This window comes from Andrographis paniculata, unplaced genomic scaffold (genome assembly GCF_009805555.1).
Source record: "Andrographis paniculata isolate CXL003 unplaced genomic scaffold, ASM980555v1 Contig59END, whole genome shotgun sequence".
In the NCBI taxonomy this organism is placed as follows: Eukaryota; Viridiplantae; Streptophyta; class Magnoliopsida; order Lamiales; family Acanthaceae; genus Andrographis; species Andrographis paniculata.
In genome coordinates, this window is record NW_026137594.1 from 3,846,433 (window position 1) to 3,860,228 (window position 13,796).

The 13,796-nt window shown below is 36.8% G+C and overlaps 4 protein-coding genes across 7 annotated transcripts; 3 read left to right on the forward strand and 1 right to left on the reverse strand.

Annotated features, from left to right (window-relative positions):
* The first annotated feature begins 1,411 nt into the window (after positions 1 to 1,411).
* Positions 1,412 to 3,191, forward strand: LOC127258078 (glycerol-3-phosphate acyltransferase RAM2-like). The gene is made up of 2 exons (XM_051284718.1): positions 1,412 to 2,050; positions 2,132 to 3,191. The coding sequence occupies exons 1-2, from the start codon at positions 1,412 to 1,414 to the stop codon at positions 3,029 to 3,031; spliced, it is 1,539 nt and encodes a 512-aa protein (XP_051140675.1). The 3' UTR covers positions 3,032 to 3,191.
* A 1,711-nt stretch (positions 3,192 to 4,902) lies between these two features.
* Positions 4,903 to 7,440, forward strand: LOC127257961 (probable prolyl 4-hydroxylase 7). The gene is made up of 8 exons (XM_051284565.1): positions 4,903 to 5,234; positions 5,363 to 5,455; positions 5,604 to 5,661; positions 5,858 to 5,962; positions 6,076 to 6,133; positions 6,223 to 6,398; positions 6,498 to 6,558; positions 6,907 to 7,440. The coding sequence occupies exons 1-8, from the start codon at positions 5,176 to 5,178 to the stop codon at positions 7,218 to 7,220; spliced, it is 924 nt and encodes a 307-aa protein (XP_051140522.1). The 5' UTR covers positions 4,903 to 5,175; the 3' UTR covers positions 7,221 to 7,440.
* An 11-nt stretch (positions 7,441 to 7,451) lies between these two features.
* On the reverse strand, positions 7,452 to 13,519 carry LOC127257960 (110 kDa U5 small nuclear ribonucleoprotein component CLO). 4 transcript variants are annotated; one of them, XR_007840193.1, is made up of 12 exons: positions 13,353 to 13,519; positions 11,816 to 12,574; positions 11,190 to 11,258; positions 9,903 to 11,096; positions 9,702 to 9,800; positions 9,471 to 9,629; positions 9,266 to 9,351; positions 8,993 to 9,191; positions 8,771 to 8,881; positions 8,452 to 8,658; positions 8,190 to 8,338; positions 7,452 to 7,751 (listed from the first exon to the last, which is right to left on the reverse strand). XR_007840193.1 is itself a non-coding variant. In XM_051284563.1 (11 exons), the coding sequence occupies exons 2-11, from the start codon at positions 12,554 to 12,556 to the stop codon at positions 8,240 to 8,242; spliced, it is 2,964 nt and encodes a 987-aa protein (XP_051140520.1). In that variant the 5' UTR covers positions 12,557 to 12,574; positions 13,353 to 13,519; the 3' UTR covers positions 8,027 to 8,239. The 4 variants fall into 4 exon arrangements, 2 of the variants coding, with proteins under 2 accessions (XP_051140520.1, XP_051140521.1); XR_007840194.1 differs by having other exon boundaries at positions 7,452 to 7,766; XM_051284563.1 differs by lacking the exon at positions 7,452 to 7,751 and having other exon boundaries at positions 8,027 to 8,338.
* Positions 7,468 to 7,770, forward strand: LOC127258079 (MAPK kinase substrate protein At1g80180-like). Its single transcript, XM_051284719.1, has one exon. The coding sequence runs from the start codon at positions 7,468 to 7,470 to the stop codon at positions 7,768 to 7,770; it is 303 nt and encodes a 100-aa protein (XP_051140676.1).
* Positions 13,520 to 13,796: the final 277 nt, after the last annotated feature.

Here is a 13,796-nt window from a genome sequence, read left to right on the forward strand (position 1 = left end):
CTAGCCTATTTTCATACCTAGTCTGAATCAACTAGAGATTGTAATGTCTTTGACTATAACACGTAATGTCTATTATATAGTGATATAATATAAATATATTATATAAACTAATAATACATAATACAGTTACACTCAACACGTGATATAAGGACGGACAACACATATTATATATATATATATATGCGGAGCTAGACAACAAATGATATAAATATAAATAACACATGAAGTGTTAAATAAATGTATGTAATTGTGTTGTTTGAATGCACTTAATGTGCTAAAATTAATTATAGATTGTATTGTCTTTAACTATGATATGTATTATTTGTTCTATGTTAACATAATATAAATGCAACATATGAACATATAACACATGTCATAATAAAAAATAGCATAATCTCTAGTTTATTTCAGCATATGAAGTGCATTTATACAACATACAACACAATTGTGTTCTTTTTAATGACATGAGAATTCGCAATCGTTACTTTTTGAGTGTGCTTTGTATGAACCTCCAACCAAACCTATAATCAGTTGTTAAATGATATTTGATTTGATTTTCATTATAAATGCATAATTCAAATAATAAAATTTAAAAGATAAATATTACGGAAATATACCCAAAAAGTTTTTATAGCTATTTTCACTATAGACATTATAAATTTTCAATAATAAGTTGTTTTATAAAATAATATCAAATAAAATTTATTTTTTTTCTTAAAAAAAATTTAATACTTAATTTAATATTCCCTTTGTTATAAAAAAAATATGCCGATCTGTCAAAATTATTTTTTAATAAAACAAATAAAAAATATAGTATCTTTTCATTAAAAATGAAAATGATCATACTTTTTATGACAATAAAAAATAAATAAATAAATAAATAAAGTGAACACAAATTTTGGTGACATAGGAAGCAATATTTTTTAAAAAAAATTAAACTCTATTTTGGACATGACTTTTGTAAATTTATATTATTCATTAATATTTTTTCTCAAATATTTATTTGTTATTTTTTTTTATTACACTAAAATTAATTTTATATTCAAAATATTAAATCAAATTATTATTTATATCAATCAAAATCAAAAGCATATCAAATTTAAAATTTTATTATTCAAAATGCAAAATCCTGAACTAACTCACCCTAAAACTTAAAAAATTTCTATGGTTCTCTATCATGTATATTTATTTAGCCGTAATGTTAGTGTGGTGTCATTATATTGCCACAAAAGAGGACAACTACAATTCCCTCGTTAACAACGAAATTGAAATCTCCGAACCACGTCGATGCATGATTTGTTCTTACATGCACCCTCACCAACATTCTCTATTCACACATACATATACATATATATAAATCAAGATCATCAATTCAAAGCTCAACACTCAATCCTGCAACAGATCATACTCAATGGGTGTCCACTCCAACTCAGATTCTCACACATTCAAATTTCCAAACATCAGCCTCTGCGATTCCCACGGCCACGAACATCACACCGTCGTCTCCGACCTCGACGGAACGCTGCTCATCGGCCGGAGCTCCTTCCCTTACTTCGCATTAGTCGCTTTCGAGGTCGGAGGAATTCTAAGGCTTCTTTTCCTTCTTCTTCTCTCCCCAATCGCAGGAATTCTGTATTACTTCATCTCCGAATCCGCCGGCATTCAGGTCCTCATATTCGCGACGTTCGCCGGAATCAGAGTGTCGGAAATCGAGTCCGTGGCTCGCGCTGTTTTGCCGAAGTTTTACTCCAGCGACTTGCATCCGGACACGTGGCGCGTGTTCTCGGCGTGCCGGAGGAAATGTGTACTTACCGCGAATCCTCGGATTATGGTGGAGCCATTTTTGAAAGAGTATTTGGGAGCAGATGTTGTTACTGGGACTGAAATTGATGAGTTTAGAGGCAGAGCCACGGGGTTCGTTTCCGTGCCTGGAATTCTTGTTGGTAATAATAAGGCCTTTGCACTTAAGGAAGTGTTTGGGGATGATTTTAGACCTGAAATTGGGATTGGGGACAGGAAAACTGATATCCCTTTTATGAAATTGTGCAAGGTTAGTTGCTGTTTAGTTATTTGATTTCTGATCCCTGGGTTTTAAGAAATTTGATTTTGGCCTGATTCGTTTTTACTGCAGGAAAGCTATATGGTTCCGAAGGAATCGGGAATCCAGCCGGTCGGTCCGGACAAGTTGCTGAAACCGATCGTGTTCCACGACGGCCGGCTTGTGCAGAAACCGGGTCCGGTCAGGGCACTTTTGATCATTTTATGGATTCCGGTCGGGTTCATCCTGGCCTGTCTGCGGATGGCCGCCGGAGCACTGCTGCCGATGTCCATCGTGTACTATGCATTCAGGGCGCTGGGAGTCAGCGTCACGATTCGCGGCAGTCCGCCGCCGCCGGCGGAGAAATCCGCAGGCCGGACCGGTGTCCTTTTTGTTTGCTCGCACCGGACGCTTCTCGACCCGATTTTTCTCTCGACCGCGCTCGGCCGGCCGATTCCGGCGGTTACCTATTCGCTGTCCCGGCTCTCGGAGATTATCTCCCCCATAAAAACGGTCCGGCTGAGCCGGGACCGGGTCAGGGATGCCGACATGATTAAGAAGCTTTTACAGGAAGGGGATTTGGTGATCTGCCCGGAGGGGACGACGTGCCGTGAACCGTTTTTGCTCCGTTTCTCGGCGCTGTTCGCGGAGCTGACGGACGAGATCGTGCCGGTCGCGATGTCGAACCGGATGAGCATGTTCCACGGCACGACGGCGCGTGGGTGGAAGGGGATGGATCCGTTTTATTTTTTCATGAACCCTAGGCCGGGTTACGAGGTGACGTTTTTGAAGAAGTTGCCGGCGGGATTGACGTGCGGCGGCGGCGGGCAGTCGGGGCAGGAGGTGGCGAATTATATACAGAGGATGATAGCGGCGACGGTGTCGTACGAGTGCACGGGGTTCACCCGGAAGGATAAGTACAGGGCGCTCGCCGGAAATGATGGCAGCGTGGCGGCGGCGAAGGCGGCGAAGTCGAAAGTGATGGGATGCTGATTTTGATGGAAGGGAATTGTATGGAAATTATGGCTTACTTTAGGTTTAGGGATGTAGGTGGATAGGCCATAGGCTTGTCTTGTTTGATGGTACTTAGGATTTTACGAATGCCCCTAGTGAACTTAGTTTGAAAGGCGTGTAATAATTGTCTGTATCTATGCTCGATTTGGATTTGGAATCAGCGGATTTTGAGTTTGAATTTAAATGGTAAAAATTTTAAATTTAAATAATTATATAATGTGATATAAATAGGTATTGATATGATATTTTGAATGTAAAATTAATTTTTTATATAATATAAAAAATAAAAAATAAATATTTAATTTGATATTTTTTTTAAGAAAAAAATAGAACGAATGAATCCTAAACAAACACACCCTAGTGTCTATGTGATTTTGCTTAAAATTATTTATTAAAAAAATAGAGTATAATACACTAAGGCAGGAACCTCGGTCCCGGCTTTGACCCGGTACCAGAGTGCCACACACACATATGTCTATATATACATGCGTATGTATATATAAAACTGCACTTCCTGTGCCCGGACCGAGGATACCTTGCGAATGCTACCTCAGTTCTCAAAGAAAAAGTACTCCCTCGGGTACAAATGAAAGAGGCTTTTGGAGTATTATAAATAAATATATATATTATTTTTTATCTATAGTAATGAAATTTTATTTTTTATAATATAATATTTATATTACATATATTTTATTAAAATATAGTAATATTTAAAACATATATTTTAAATTGATTTTAATTACATATATTAATTCTTAGTTTAAAATTACTAATAATACTACTATATTTTATAGGAATATAAATTAAGGAGGTGTTTGTTTTGCAAAATAGTTTAAAAGAATATTTTTTTATGTGAGACATAAAAAATTAGGGTAAATTGTTTTTTACTTTTCTAATTGAACCTCTTTATCATTTTAGTCTAGTAACTGGTGTCCGTCTCACATTAGTTTCATAAGTAAAATAATTTTGCAATTTTAGTCATCCGGCTCCGAAGATGCCTATGTGGCACCAGTATGACTCGCCGAATGACACATATCCGTCAGGTCAGCGACACCTGATGAACTCATGGATTTTTTTTTTAATTTTGTAATTTTCAATTTTTTTTGAAAACTTTTATTTTTTACTCAAAAAATAATAAATTAATTTTTCTTTTTTGAAAAAAAAAATTAGTGTCCACCAAGTACGGCCGACCTGACGGGCACGTGTCTTCCGACGAGCCAATCGAGTGCCACATAGGTATCTTCAGCGTTGGAATATTAAAAGTGTGAAAATTTTTCAGTTTGCTTCCACCTTCAATTACGAAACTAAAATAATAAAAGGATAAAAAAAAGTATGTAAAATAATATAAAAATAATAAATATATATAATATTTTTTTAAAAAAAAATGTGTTAAAAAAAATATACAAAAAGAACACACCCTAATACATTTAGGGGTTTGTTTGTTCTTTCAAAAACAAAATATATTTTATAAAAATATTAATTATATATATTATTTTTATATATTATTTAAATAATTGTCTATAATTCAAATAAAAAAAAATGTCTTTTTAAATTATTTTACGAAACAAAAATACTTTAATTTTTTTTATTAAACATATTACCATAAATATTTATAAATACTACTCCATAACCTATAAATTTTATTTTAATAATTGAAAGAGAGAAAAAAAAAAGAAAAAAAAAAAAAAAAAGGGGGTCCTATTATGTATTAGTTACTACTCCATAACGTATAAATTTTATTTTAACAATTGAAAGGGAAAAAAAAAAAGTCCTATTACGTATTAATTAATTTCAATTTGGTACTTGGTAGCATTTACTATGAAATTGTCCAATTTCAATGGTCCGCCATTTTTTCTTTTGTCCATAGTTTTCTCTTCTCAAATTCTCCTATTTTTCATTTTTGGGTTCCTTCCTTCAACGAAAGACTTCTTCCTAAAAAAGGATAACAAATAGCTTCAAACCCTAATAAAATCCTCACTGCATATTTCAAACACCCAACACAAATTTTTTGGTAGGGTTTTCAGCTTAATAATACAAACCCCACCAAGATTTACGTTTATCCGTTTCAAAGAAATTCACAGCTTTTGGAAGATCCAAAAAAAAAAAAAGAAATCTCCACTTCCATGGACTCAAGATTCCTTCTTTTGATTTGTCTGTGTTTCTTCGTTCAATCGTCTCAGGGGTATGCCATCTCTCTCGTCTCTCAGTTACTTTTAACTGATTTTGCGCAAATTGAATCTGATCTGCATTGCATATAATCTGGATCCTGTCTGATTTTTTTTTTTTTTCTTTTTCTTTTGACTGAATCAGAAAAGAATCAGCGTTGAGAGTGAAAACGAAAACCAGCGCTTCTTCGGTTCACTTTGATCCAACTCGGGTCACTCAAATCTCTTGGAAGCCCAGGTTCTTCTTCTTCATCTTTTTTTTTTTTTTTATTTTTTATTTTTATGAATTTTCTGGAATAATATTTGCAGATGAAAGCTTGATTACCTTTTATGGCGTGAGATGGGGCTTTTGGTTTATTTTTTGTAATTTTTTATTTTGTCCACAGGGCGTTTTTGTACAGAAGATTTTTGACCGATGCTGAGTGTGATCATCTCATTAATCTGGTTAGTCAAATTGTTCATTTTCCTGCAAATGTGCATTGTTACAAGAACAGTTCAAGATTTTGGTTATATGATTTACTTTTGTGTTATGGAACATAGAATCATTACAAACAATCTTTGGATATGATTCACTATGTATGACTTCGATTCATTTCATTGTTTGCTATTGCTGTCTGTCTGATGAATCTTGTCTAAGTAGGCCAAAGATAAGCTGGAGAAATCTATGGTCGCCGACAACGATTCCGGCAAGAGTATCGAGAGCGAAGTCCGGACAAGTTCCGGAATGTTCCTCAGCAAGGCTCAGGTTCGCAAAATGCTCGTAAATTTATATATTGTTAAGATTTGGTCACTAGCTATTATATATGGTTTTCGAATTATCTATTTCTTTGTTGTTGTGTTTTTTCCTTTCTATCGAAGGATGAAGTAGTTGCTGGTGTCGAAGAAAAAATTGCTGCCTGGACTTTCCTCCCTATCGGTATTGAGAAACATTTCTGGCGATGCATTACAATGTTTTCATCGATTCTGTATAAAACTTCTCAGTGTTTGAATAAATATGTTGTGTAGAGAACGGGGAGGCGATGCAGATTTTGCACTATGAGCACGGCCAAAAGTACGAGCCGCATTTTGATTTTTTTCACGACAAGGCTAACCAAGAATTAGGTGGTCACCGTGTCGCCACCGTGCTCATGTATCTGTCGGACATAGCCCAGGGCGGAGAAACCGTATTCCCCAATTCAGAGGTTCGTTCACAACACCGATATACATATATATATGTATGTATGTATGTATGTATGTATGTATGTGTGTGTATCGTTTATGTGGTTTTGATTTATTCACAGGAGAAAGACAGGCAGCCGAAGGGCGAGAAGTGGTCGGACTGCGCAAAAGGAGGCTATGCCGGTAATAACACAATCCTACATGTCTGTACATTTCATTTAAGACAAAATTATTTATAGCTCATTTGTGGTTTCAAAAGTATGTACAACTATTTTTCATGATTTAGAAATTACACGAGACTCGCTTGTGTTTTCGAGAAATATTCGACAAAATCTCTTTTTTAGAGGATTCTGTGTAATATTTTGAAAATACAGAGAGGATCTCATACAATTTCTAAACGATTATGTCCGAAAGTCTCGTGCAAATTCTAAATAATGAAGGAGAATGGGGCTTACTTTCCAAACTAGCAATGTTGCTTTTGATTAATCCTATAATAACTTGTCAATCCTATGCCACATTTCGTCCTTACAGTGAAACCTCGAAAGGGCGACGCACTGTTATTCTTCAGTCTCCATCCGGATGCAACTACAGACACTTTGAGCCTGCACGGTAGCTGCCCCGTGATCGAAGGGGAGAAGTGGTCGGCAACAAAATGGATCCATGTAAGGTCCTTCGAGTCCAAATCGTCCGATCCATCGGACGGCGACGGGGATTGTGTTGATCGGAACCCAAATTGCGCGACATGGGCCCTCAAAGGAGAATGCGAAAGGAACCCTGTGTACATGGTTGGTTCTGAAGATGGTACAGGTTTTTGTAGGAAGAGCTGCAAGATTTGCTCCTCTTAAAAATTGTCACTTTGTTACCATTCAATGTAGTTTTATTACTACAATTATTGTTGTTGTTGTTAAGACATGTCTTACTATATGTAAAATGTGGAATGGTGATAAACTTCCTTAGGAAAATCAATACGAACAGACACATGTACGGACCAAAAAGAGGCATGTTAAATATAGTAAAGAACTGTTGCAAAAATGAAGGGAATGGAAGAAAGGGTTAAGGAAAGCAGATTATGCTTGCCATATCGATCGACCGATGAGCGCATTGCAGAGATCGTCCTACTCATTCCGGCGGCAGGGCTCCTCCGGCCGCATTTGGGACAGCAGGATTCAATTCCCCGACGCCAAGTCGTCGACTCCGTCGCCCCGCGACAAATCCGGGGATTTCAGCTTCCATCCCATCTCGAGATCTAATCGTCAGCTCATCGATGCATCTCCACAATCACGACGATCAAATTCCACGGCGATGGAGGTGAATACGCCGCCGTCTGATCCTAAACCTCGTCGTCGCGCCCTCGGCTCTGTTTTTGGCTGTTGTGCCTGTTCCAAGACCTCCTAAAAAATTTCCTCATCCACAGTATACATAGAATTGTCTTATTTTTTTAGGTTTGTTTTCAATTCTGCCTTGTGGTAGTATTTTATTGTTTGCCATTTTCTTATTCACTGTTCTATTTGTAAATAATGTGCAATAATTTGTAGCCAGTAGATGTGGATTGTAAGCCTAGAATAGACATGTACAGATCTTGTTCAGATTGTAAGATGATTTAGTTAATAAAAATAATTAAATAAATCAAAGGGCTATATAGATAGCAGGATAAAGTGAAACTCGATTAGGTAAAATAGAGAAAAATAGTTAGTACTATGTTGTACAAAATTTCATTAATAAGCATGGACTACCCATTGTTTTATGTTCATATCCTCTGGGAAGGAAAAGCAGACTTCAAACAGTAATAATAACAACTCAAGGTAACAACAAACCTGTTGGTAGAGTTTTGGAATCAACAATCTGCAAAAACTAGACGCCATATTTAGATCATTTGTTGATGGAGATCGGCCGCCTGCTGCGCTAGTTCTACAACCATTGCCTCATCAAAGAATTTGTTAATGCTTACGTCCTCAGACATTCCCTGATAAACCGGTGATGAAAAAGTTGCAGTCAATGGACTTCGTCTTTGAATATCAGTAATGGTTCGTATTGCACAATGAGATTGCAGAAAGAGAATTAAAGCAGGAAGAATACCTTCCTACGCCTGGTCTTGACCATAAATTCCCGAGCCAAATGCTGGATTGGAGCGGGCTCCAATGGGCGCAGAACAATACTCTTGTCGAGAGGATCCCCGGGAACAATAGCCCAATGATCAAACACAGATAAGCAAAATGCTTGGCCCTGTGTATGATACCTCAGGTCTGTTTCAAAGCCAAATGACTCGATAACAGGTAAAAATGCCTAGAGAGAATGAAGGAAGGTCGTCACAAAAACAGATGGATCATGCTCAACCAAAGAATCAGAATGTAAAAATTAGTTCACCGTTGGAAAAATTGAAATTCAGGTCACAAACCTTAACAATGTAGGCAGGGGTCCCTGGTTGTGGAACATCAGCAGTAACATGACCACGTCTACGCGACAACACCGTATATATTGCCGAAACACAATCTATTGGAGTTTGTATCTGTAGCACCATACACTTTGGTTAGCCAATTAGACAAGACAATGTTTAGGCGTACCATGTATGAAGAACCTAGAGTGGTTGTATGAGAGAAAAATACAATTAACAATATACCTCCACGTAATACACAGGTTCCATGAGCCTAGGTGTTGCCATGAGAAAAGCTGAATAGGCAACACGCCGAGCAGTTGGAATGATCTGACCAGTTCCACGATTTAGTGGTTCGGGTGCAATTTTAGCATCCACTATTTTGAATTTCACATTCCTGATGGGCTCATCACAGAGAGGACCTTCTCGTGCACCCCACTGAAACCTGTACAGAGGAAGATGTAATGCAGCAGAAGAAGCAAAGAACATGAATATGAGCAGGCTTGGAAATTAACTTACCCTTGAACAATAGAATCTTTGACTCCAGAAAGCAAGCCCTTATCAACTTCACTTGACAGCGTATCATCCAACAAAATATTAGGTCCCTTGCAAAACCAAAAACATGTTATCGTTGAACATAATAACATGAAGTTAACCCATGACTTCAAAAAAGCACAGTTAAGTAATGTTTATTGAACTTTATTTTAAGAATTCATCAACCAACCTGCTTATCTGGACCAAATGCCCAAATAGACCGTGCAGCTAGCAGATCCCAGTCATATTTTGTCTGGAAAAAATCACCAAGCTTCTTCCGTGGCCAATCAATGCTTACAACACCATTTTCTATGTCCTCAGCAAGCCCTCTCTCCAATGGCTCTGCAATCTGGAATATGACATGTATTGAGTCAGTATATGTTTTTAGATTTGAATTTTCCAAACAATATTGTTCACTTACCATGGTGATTTTATTTTTCTTGTTTGGAGTCTCAGCAAAACATTTCATTGAAGAGGATTCTACAACTGTTTCACAAAATGACACAACAGGATCTGCCACCTAAGGTTGAGAGGAAAGGGCACAAGACCAAAATCATTAGAAGAAATCCAAAGACCTAATGAACAAGTATTAGGATATGAAAATGTCAAAGAAAATAAACACCTTGACTTCGACTTCAGAATAGAGCTCTCTAAGGTCCTTCATTATAGAGTCCAAGTAGAGTTCTCCAGTACCTAAAATGGTATGCTCCCCTGATTCTTCAACCTTTGTTATGGCTAGTGGATAACTTTTGCTGATCTTCCTAAGACCCTCCACCATTTTTGGTAGCTCACTAGGATTCAGGGGTTCCGTGGCAGTTTTAACCACAGGAAGGGTATTAAACTGGAGGGGCCTGAATATATACACATCATCATCGTATTCCAAGTTGCAGAGTGTAGCAGTCTTCATAATAGATGCATCCACACCTTCAATAAGAACCCAAGAACCAGGAGGAGCCTTGTTAATAGGAATCCTATATCGTGATTGATAGACCCATAATTTTGTTACTTCCTTCACTGTCATGTCCTCTTCGTCATCTGGAGAATATCCTTCTCCTAGTACGCGGACAGTTTGTCCTTTCAAAATTTCACCACTATAGACTCTACCAAAGGCATCAAACACACTGCAGTCAGATTTGGGATACAGTTTAGTTACATTAACCATTAGAGGACCTGCTGCGTCACAATCAACCATTGCCTGATAAATTGCAGAATCCTTAGGCCCAGTGTAGATGTTATCAACCTTCCGAGGCGCAGCATCTTTAGCAGATGGAATGTGTTGAACCAACATGTCTGTAAACCCTGTGGCACTACCAAAAACTGAGCTACATGCTAATCTTAATAGAGGTCTAACATTTAATCGGTAGGCTGCATTGCTCAAAGTTACACCAAGTTCACTAAGGGTAGCCTCCACGCTCTTTTTATGTTCTCCAATCACTTGGCTGTATATTTTATACAGAGGTTCAAGAACAAACTGGACAAAGGATCGTTCCACTCCACTAGCAGGTTGTTTCTTCTTGAAAGTTCTAGTATCAGGATCAAAGTAATAATCACCCCAAAGACGAGAAGCAAACTTATTAGCATCAAATGGAATACCATGGAGCTTAACGTATAGTTTAGCATAGGACTGCAAGGTAAAGGACCATCCTGCACTGGCACTTGCAAAACAAACATTTCCAATAGCAGGATCAACAATTTGGACATTTCCAGCAGTTGAAGAAACAGCACTTATGTGGTTGTTTATTACTTCAAGTGTGTGTCTTAGCTTATGGTAGGCATCCTTCGGAGGCAACTTCAGTTCGGTTATTAACCTGTCAACCTGATTATTACATATTAAACTTAAAAGAATTACTTTCAGATATACATATAGAAAACACATCAGATATATTTACACACGAATTTGAAATATGACCTTGTTTATTACAACTACTATGGGAAGCCGTTCCTGAATTGCATGCCGTATTGCTCTCTCCGTGTTTACCTGTTAGCATATTCAAATTAAAATACATGTAAGTGCATGTATGTAGAAGGAACATAGATTTCAATCCAGCATCTTAATGAGTGCACCAAATAGCTGCCAGTCACAGGTCGTGGTTGCTGCAACTCAAGTCAACATATTGAATGCACCATTATGAGAGAAATGTTTATCATTGTCAGTGACATGTCTCCTATCAGCTAAATAGATGGCATTTTGGTGATATGATTATTAACAGTGTAGACACTATTAAACAATAGTCAATCCTAGGCCTAGCAATATATTATATTGGCATTCGCTAGTTTTTGCAAGAGATTCCACAGCATATCCTAGAATTATATTTCAGTTACTATAGCTAAAGAAAATTTCCACCTCAAATAAAATGAGACCTAATGTGCAAATTATAATCCAACAAAATTGTAAGTAGTGTGATAAAGGCTTTGACTGAATAGTTAGCAGAACATTTGGACAAACATGAAGAAAGTTGTCCCCCCTCAAAAGGCAGAAGCCTACACAGACAACTCAAGTTAGAATAAATAAATAAAATAAATGAGATATTCTACCATCACTCCTTCTGCAGCATCCACAATTAACACTGCACCATCAGCAAGCCTGAGCGCTGCAGTCATCTCATCCGAAAAGTTTACATGGCCAGGTGTATCCATAATATTGCACAGGTATGATTTTGAACTGCTATCCTCCAAAACAAGTGACATGGGAACAGCCTTGATAGATATCTTTCTTTCCTGCTCGTCAATCCTTGTATCTGTGTATCTCATATGTTTCTCACTGTTCTGATCAAAGGTTGAAATGTGATGTGTCTGCTCAACCAACATGTCCATGAATAATGTTTTCCCATGATGCACGTGCCCAACCAAAGCAACATTCCTGACCAATGTAGGGTTAGACATGAGACCCAAAAGGAACTCTGTTGATACATAGGTGGATGAGTCCTTAACCCCCAACTCAAATTTAAGGTTTTTCACGGGTTTGATGATAGGCTGTTCAAGAGGCTGCTCATCTTCATCCATTACTAAAGTTTCAACTTCTTCACCATAGACCTCCTCAGCAGTAGGGTAGTATTTCTTGTCCTCTGCTAGAACAATCTGGTTGTCCATATCAACATCTTCATTACTGATCAGCATCCCATTTGGTCTCCCAGGGCCTTGCTCATCATCAGACATAGGATCCTCGTTCTCTGCCCTAACAGGGAGTTCCTCCTCTTCATCCCTGTCACTCTCCTGATCGGACTCAATTTCAGGCCCAATATAGTTTCCAAATTCGTCATACAGACTATCATCCATGACCTACAAAAAGGTAAACTTCAAACACAAACGTCAATCTTAGCAGATAATCTAAGCTATAATTAATATATAGACATATATGATTTTTTTTATATAGTTGAGATATAATACTATCTCCAATCATAAAACTTCATTAAAAAAAACTTCAACCTTGAACTAGCTACAGCTCAGTTTTGCAGATTACAAAGACAGAAGCATAAAGCATTATATTAATCTAACTGATTCACACTTGAAAATTCTCCATTGCCATAAGGAAGCAGAATTTTACTCTAGAGAATTCAGATTTCAGCAATTAAAGTTATTTTAGCAGATTTGTGATATATTTCAGAAAGTTCTAAACAAAAAATATAAAATTCATGGCTTCTGAAAACATAAATAAATTGTCTTAATTTAGATCTTAATTTCCACATTAAAGTTATTTCATTGGTGAAATAAATTATAACATAAACCGCTAGATGTTGATTGATACTTAACTCTTATTTATTCAAGTCGAGATTGAAATATGAAGCTAAAAGTTCAAAAACATTAAACTGCTCAGCAATAGGGTAGCCACAAAATGTTAAGCTTTATCTAACCTCCACAATTATAAATACCAAGATATCTGTAAAATAAAGAATCAGCACCAAAGTAATCTTCTTTCTCTTGACAACTAACTAACAAAAACTTAGGCAAGGGCAGCTAAAACCCTAAAATAACGGATCAAACCAGTTGGCAGTGAAAATTGCTGCAAATGCTGGAAATGTTCTCATACTCGTTTCTCTTTTTAGCCATAAACCAATGGAAGGAGTGAACTTACAAATTTCTCACAGCTGTAGGAAACGCAGGTGTCAGAAGCAGATATGACCGCCGGCGAAGCTTGGCGGGGTGGCGAGCGACTGTAGAAATGCAGGTTCAGAGGGTTTTGGCAGTACGGAAGCGGGTGTTGGGATTTCGTTAGGGATTTGGCAATCGAAAATATTTGTTATAGTATCGTCGGGTTTATTAGTAAAACCCGATCTTTCTGGGCGGGCTACTGGCCCGTTCCTGCTTTTTGGTGGGACAAAATTGAAACAGTAGACCCTAAATATATATTTTTATATTATAATAAAAATAATTTTATATATTTTTAATGTAAATATTAAAATAAAATTAATTTTTATATACTGGAAAATTAAAATATAATCCAAAAAAATATATGATTTAATATTTTTAAATTTTTTTTTTTATAAATAGTCAAAACTTTTAAAAACAAAATTTCAAA

Bases quoted from the DNA above. Each gene is read 5' to 3' on its own strand.
- LOC127258078 (XM_051284718.1), top strand. From the start codon at position 1,412: ATGGGTGTCCACTCCAACTCAGATTCTCACACATTCAAATTTCCAAAC. The intron at 2,051-2,131 runs GTTAGTTGCTGT...TTTTTACTGCAG, and splicing joins CTTTTATGAAATTGTGCAAG to GAAAGCTATATGGTTCCGAA.
- LOC127257961 (XM_051284565.1), top strand. From the start codon at position 5,176: ATGGACTCAAGATTCCTTCTTTTGATTTGTCTGTGTTTCTTCGTTCAA. The intron at 5,235-5,362 runs GTATGCCATCTC...TGACTGAATCAG, and splicing joins TTCGTTCAATCGTCTCAGGG to AAAAGAATCAGCGTTGAGAG. The intron at 6,399-6,497 runs GTTCGTTCACAA...ATTTATTCACAG, and splicing joins CCGTATTCCCCAATTCAGAG to GAGAAAGACAGGCAGCCGAA.
- LOC127258079 (XM_051284719.1), top strand. From the start codon at position 7,468: ATGAGCGCATTGCAGAGATCGTCCTACTCATTCCGGCGGCAGGGCTCC.
- LOC127257960 (XM_051284563.1), bottom strand. From the start codon at position 12,556: ATGGATGATAGTCTGTATGACGAATTTGGAAACTATATTGGGCCTGAA. The intron at 9,192-9,265 runs GTAAGTTAATTT...TCCTCTGTACAG, and splicing joins AAAGATTCTATTGTTCAAGG to GTTTCAGTGGGGTGCACGAG. The intron at 8,882-8,992 runs GTATATTGTTAA...ATGGTGCTACAG, and splicing joins AACCTGTGTATTACGTGGAG to ATACAAACTCCAATAGATTG.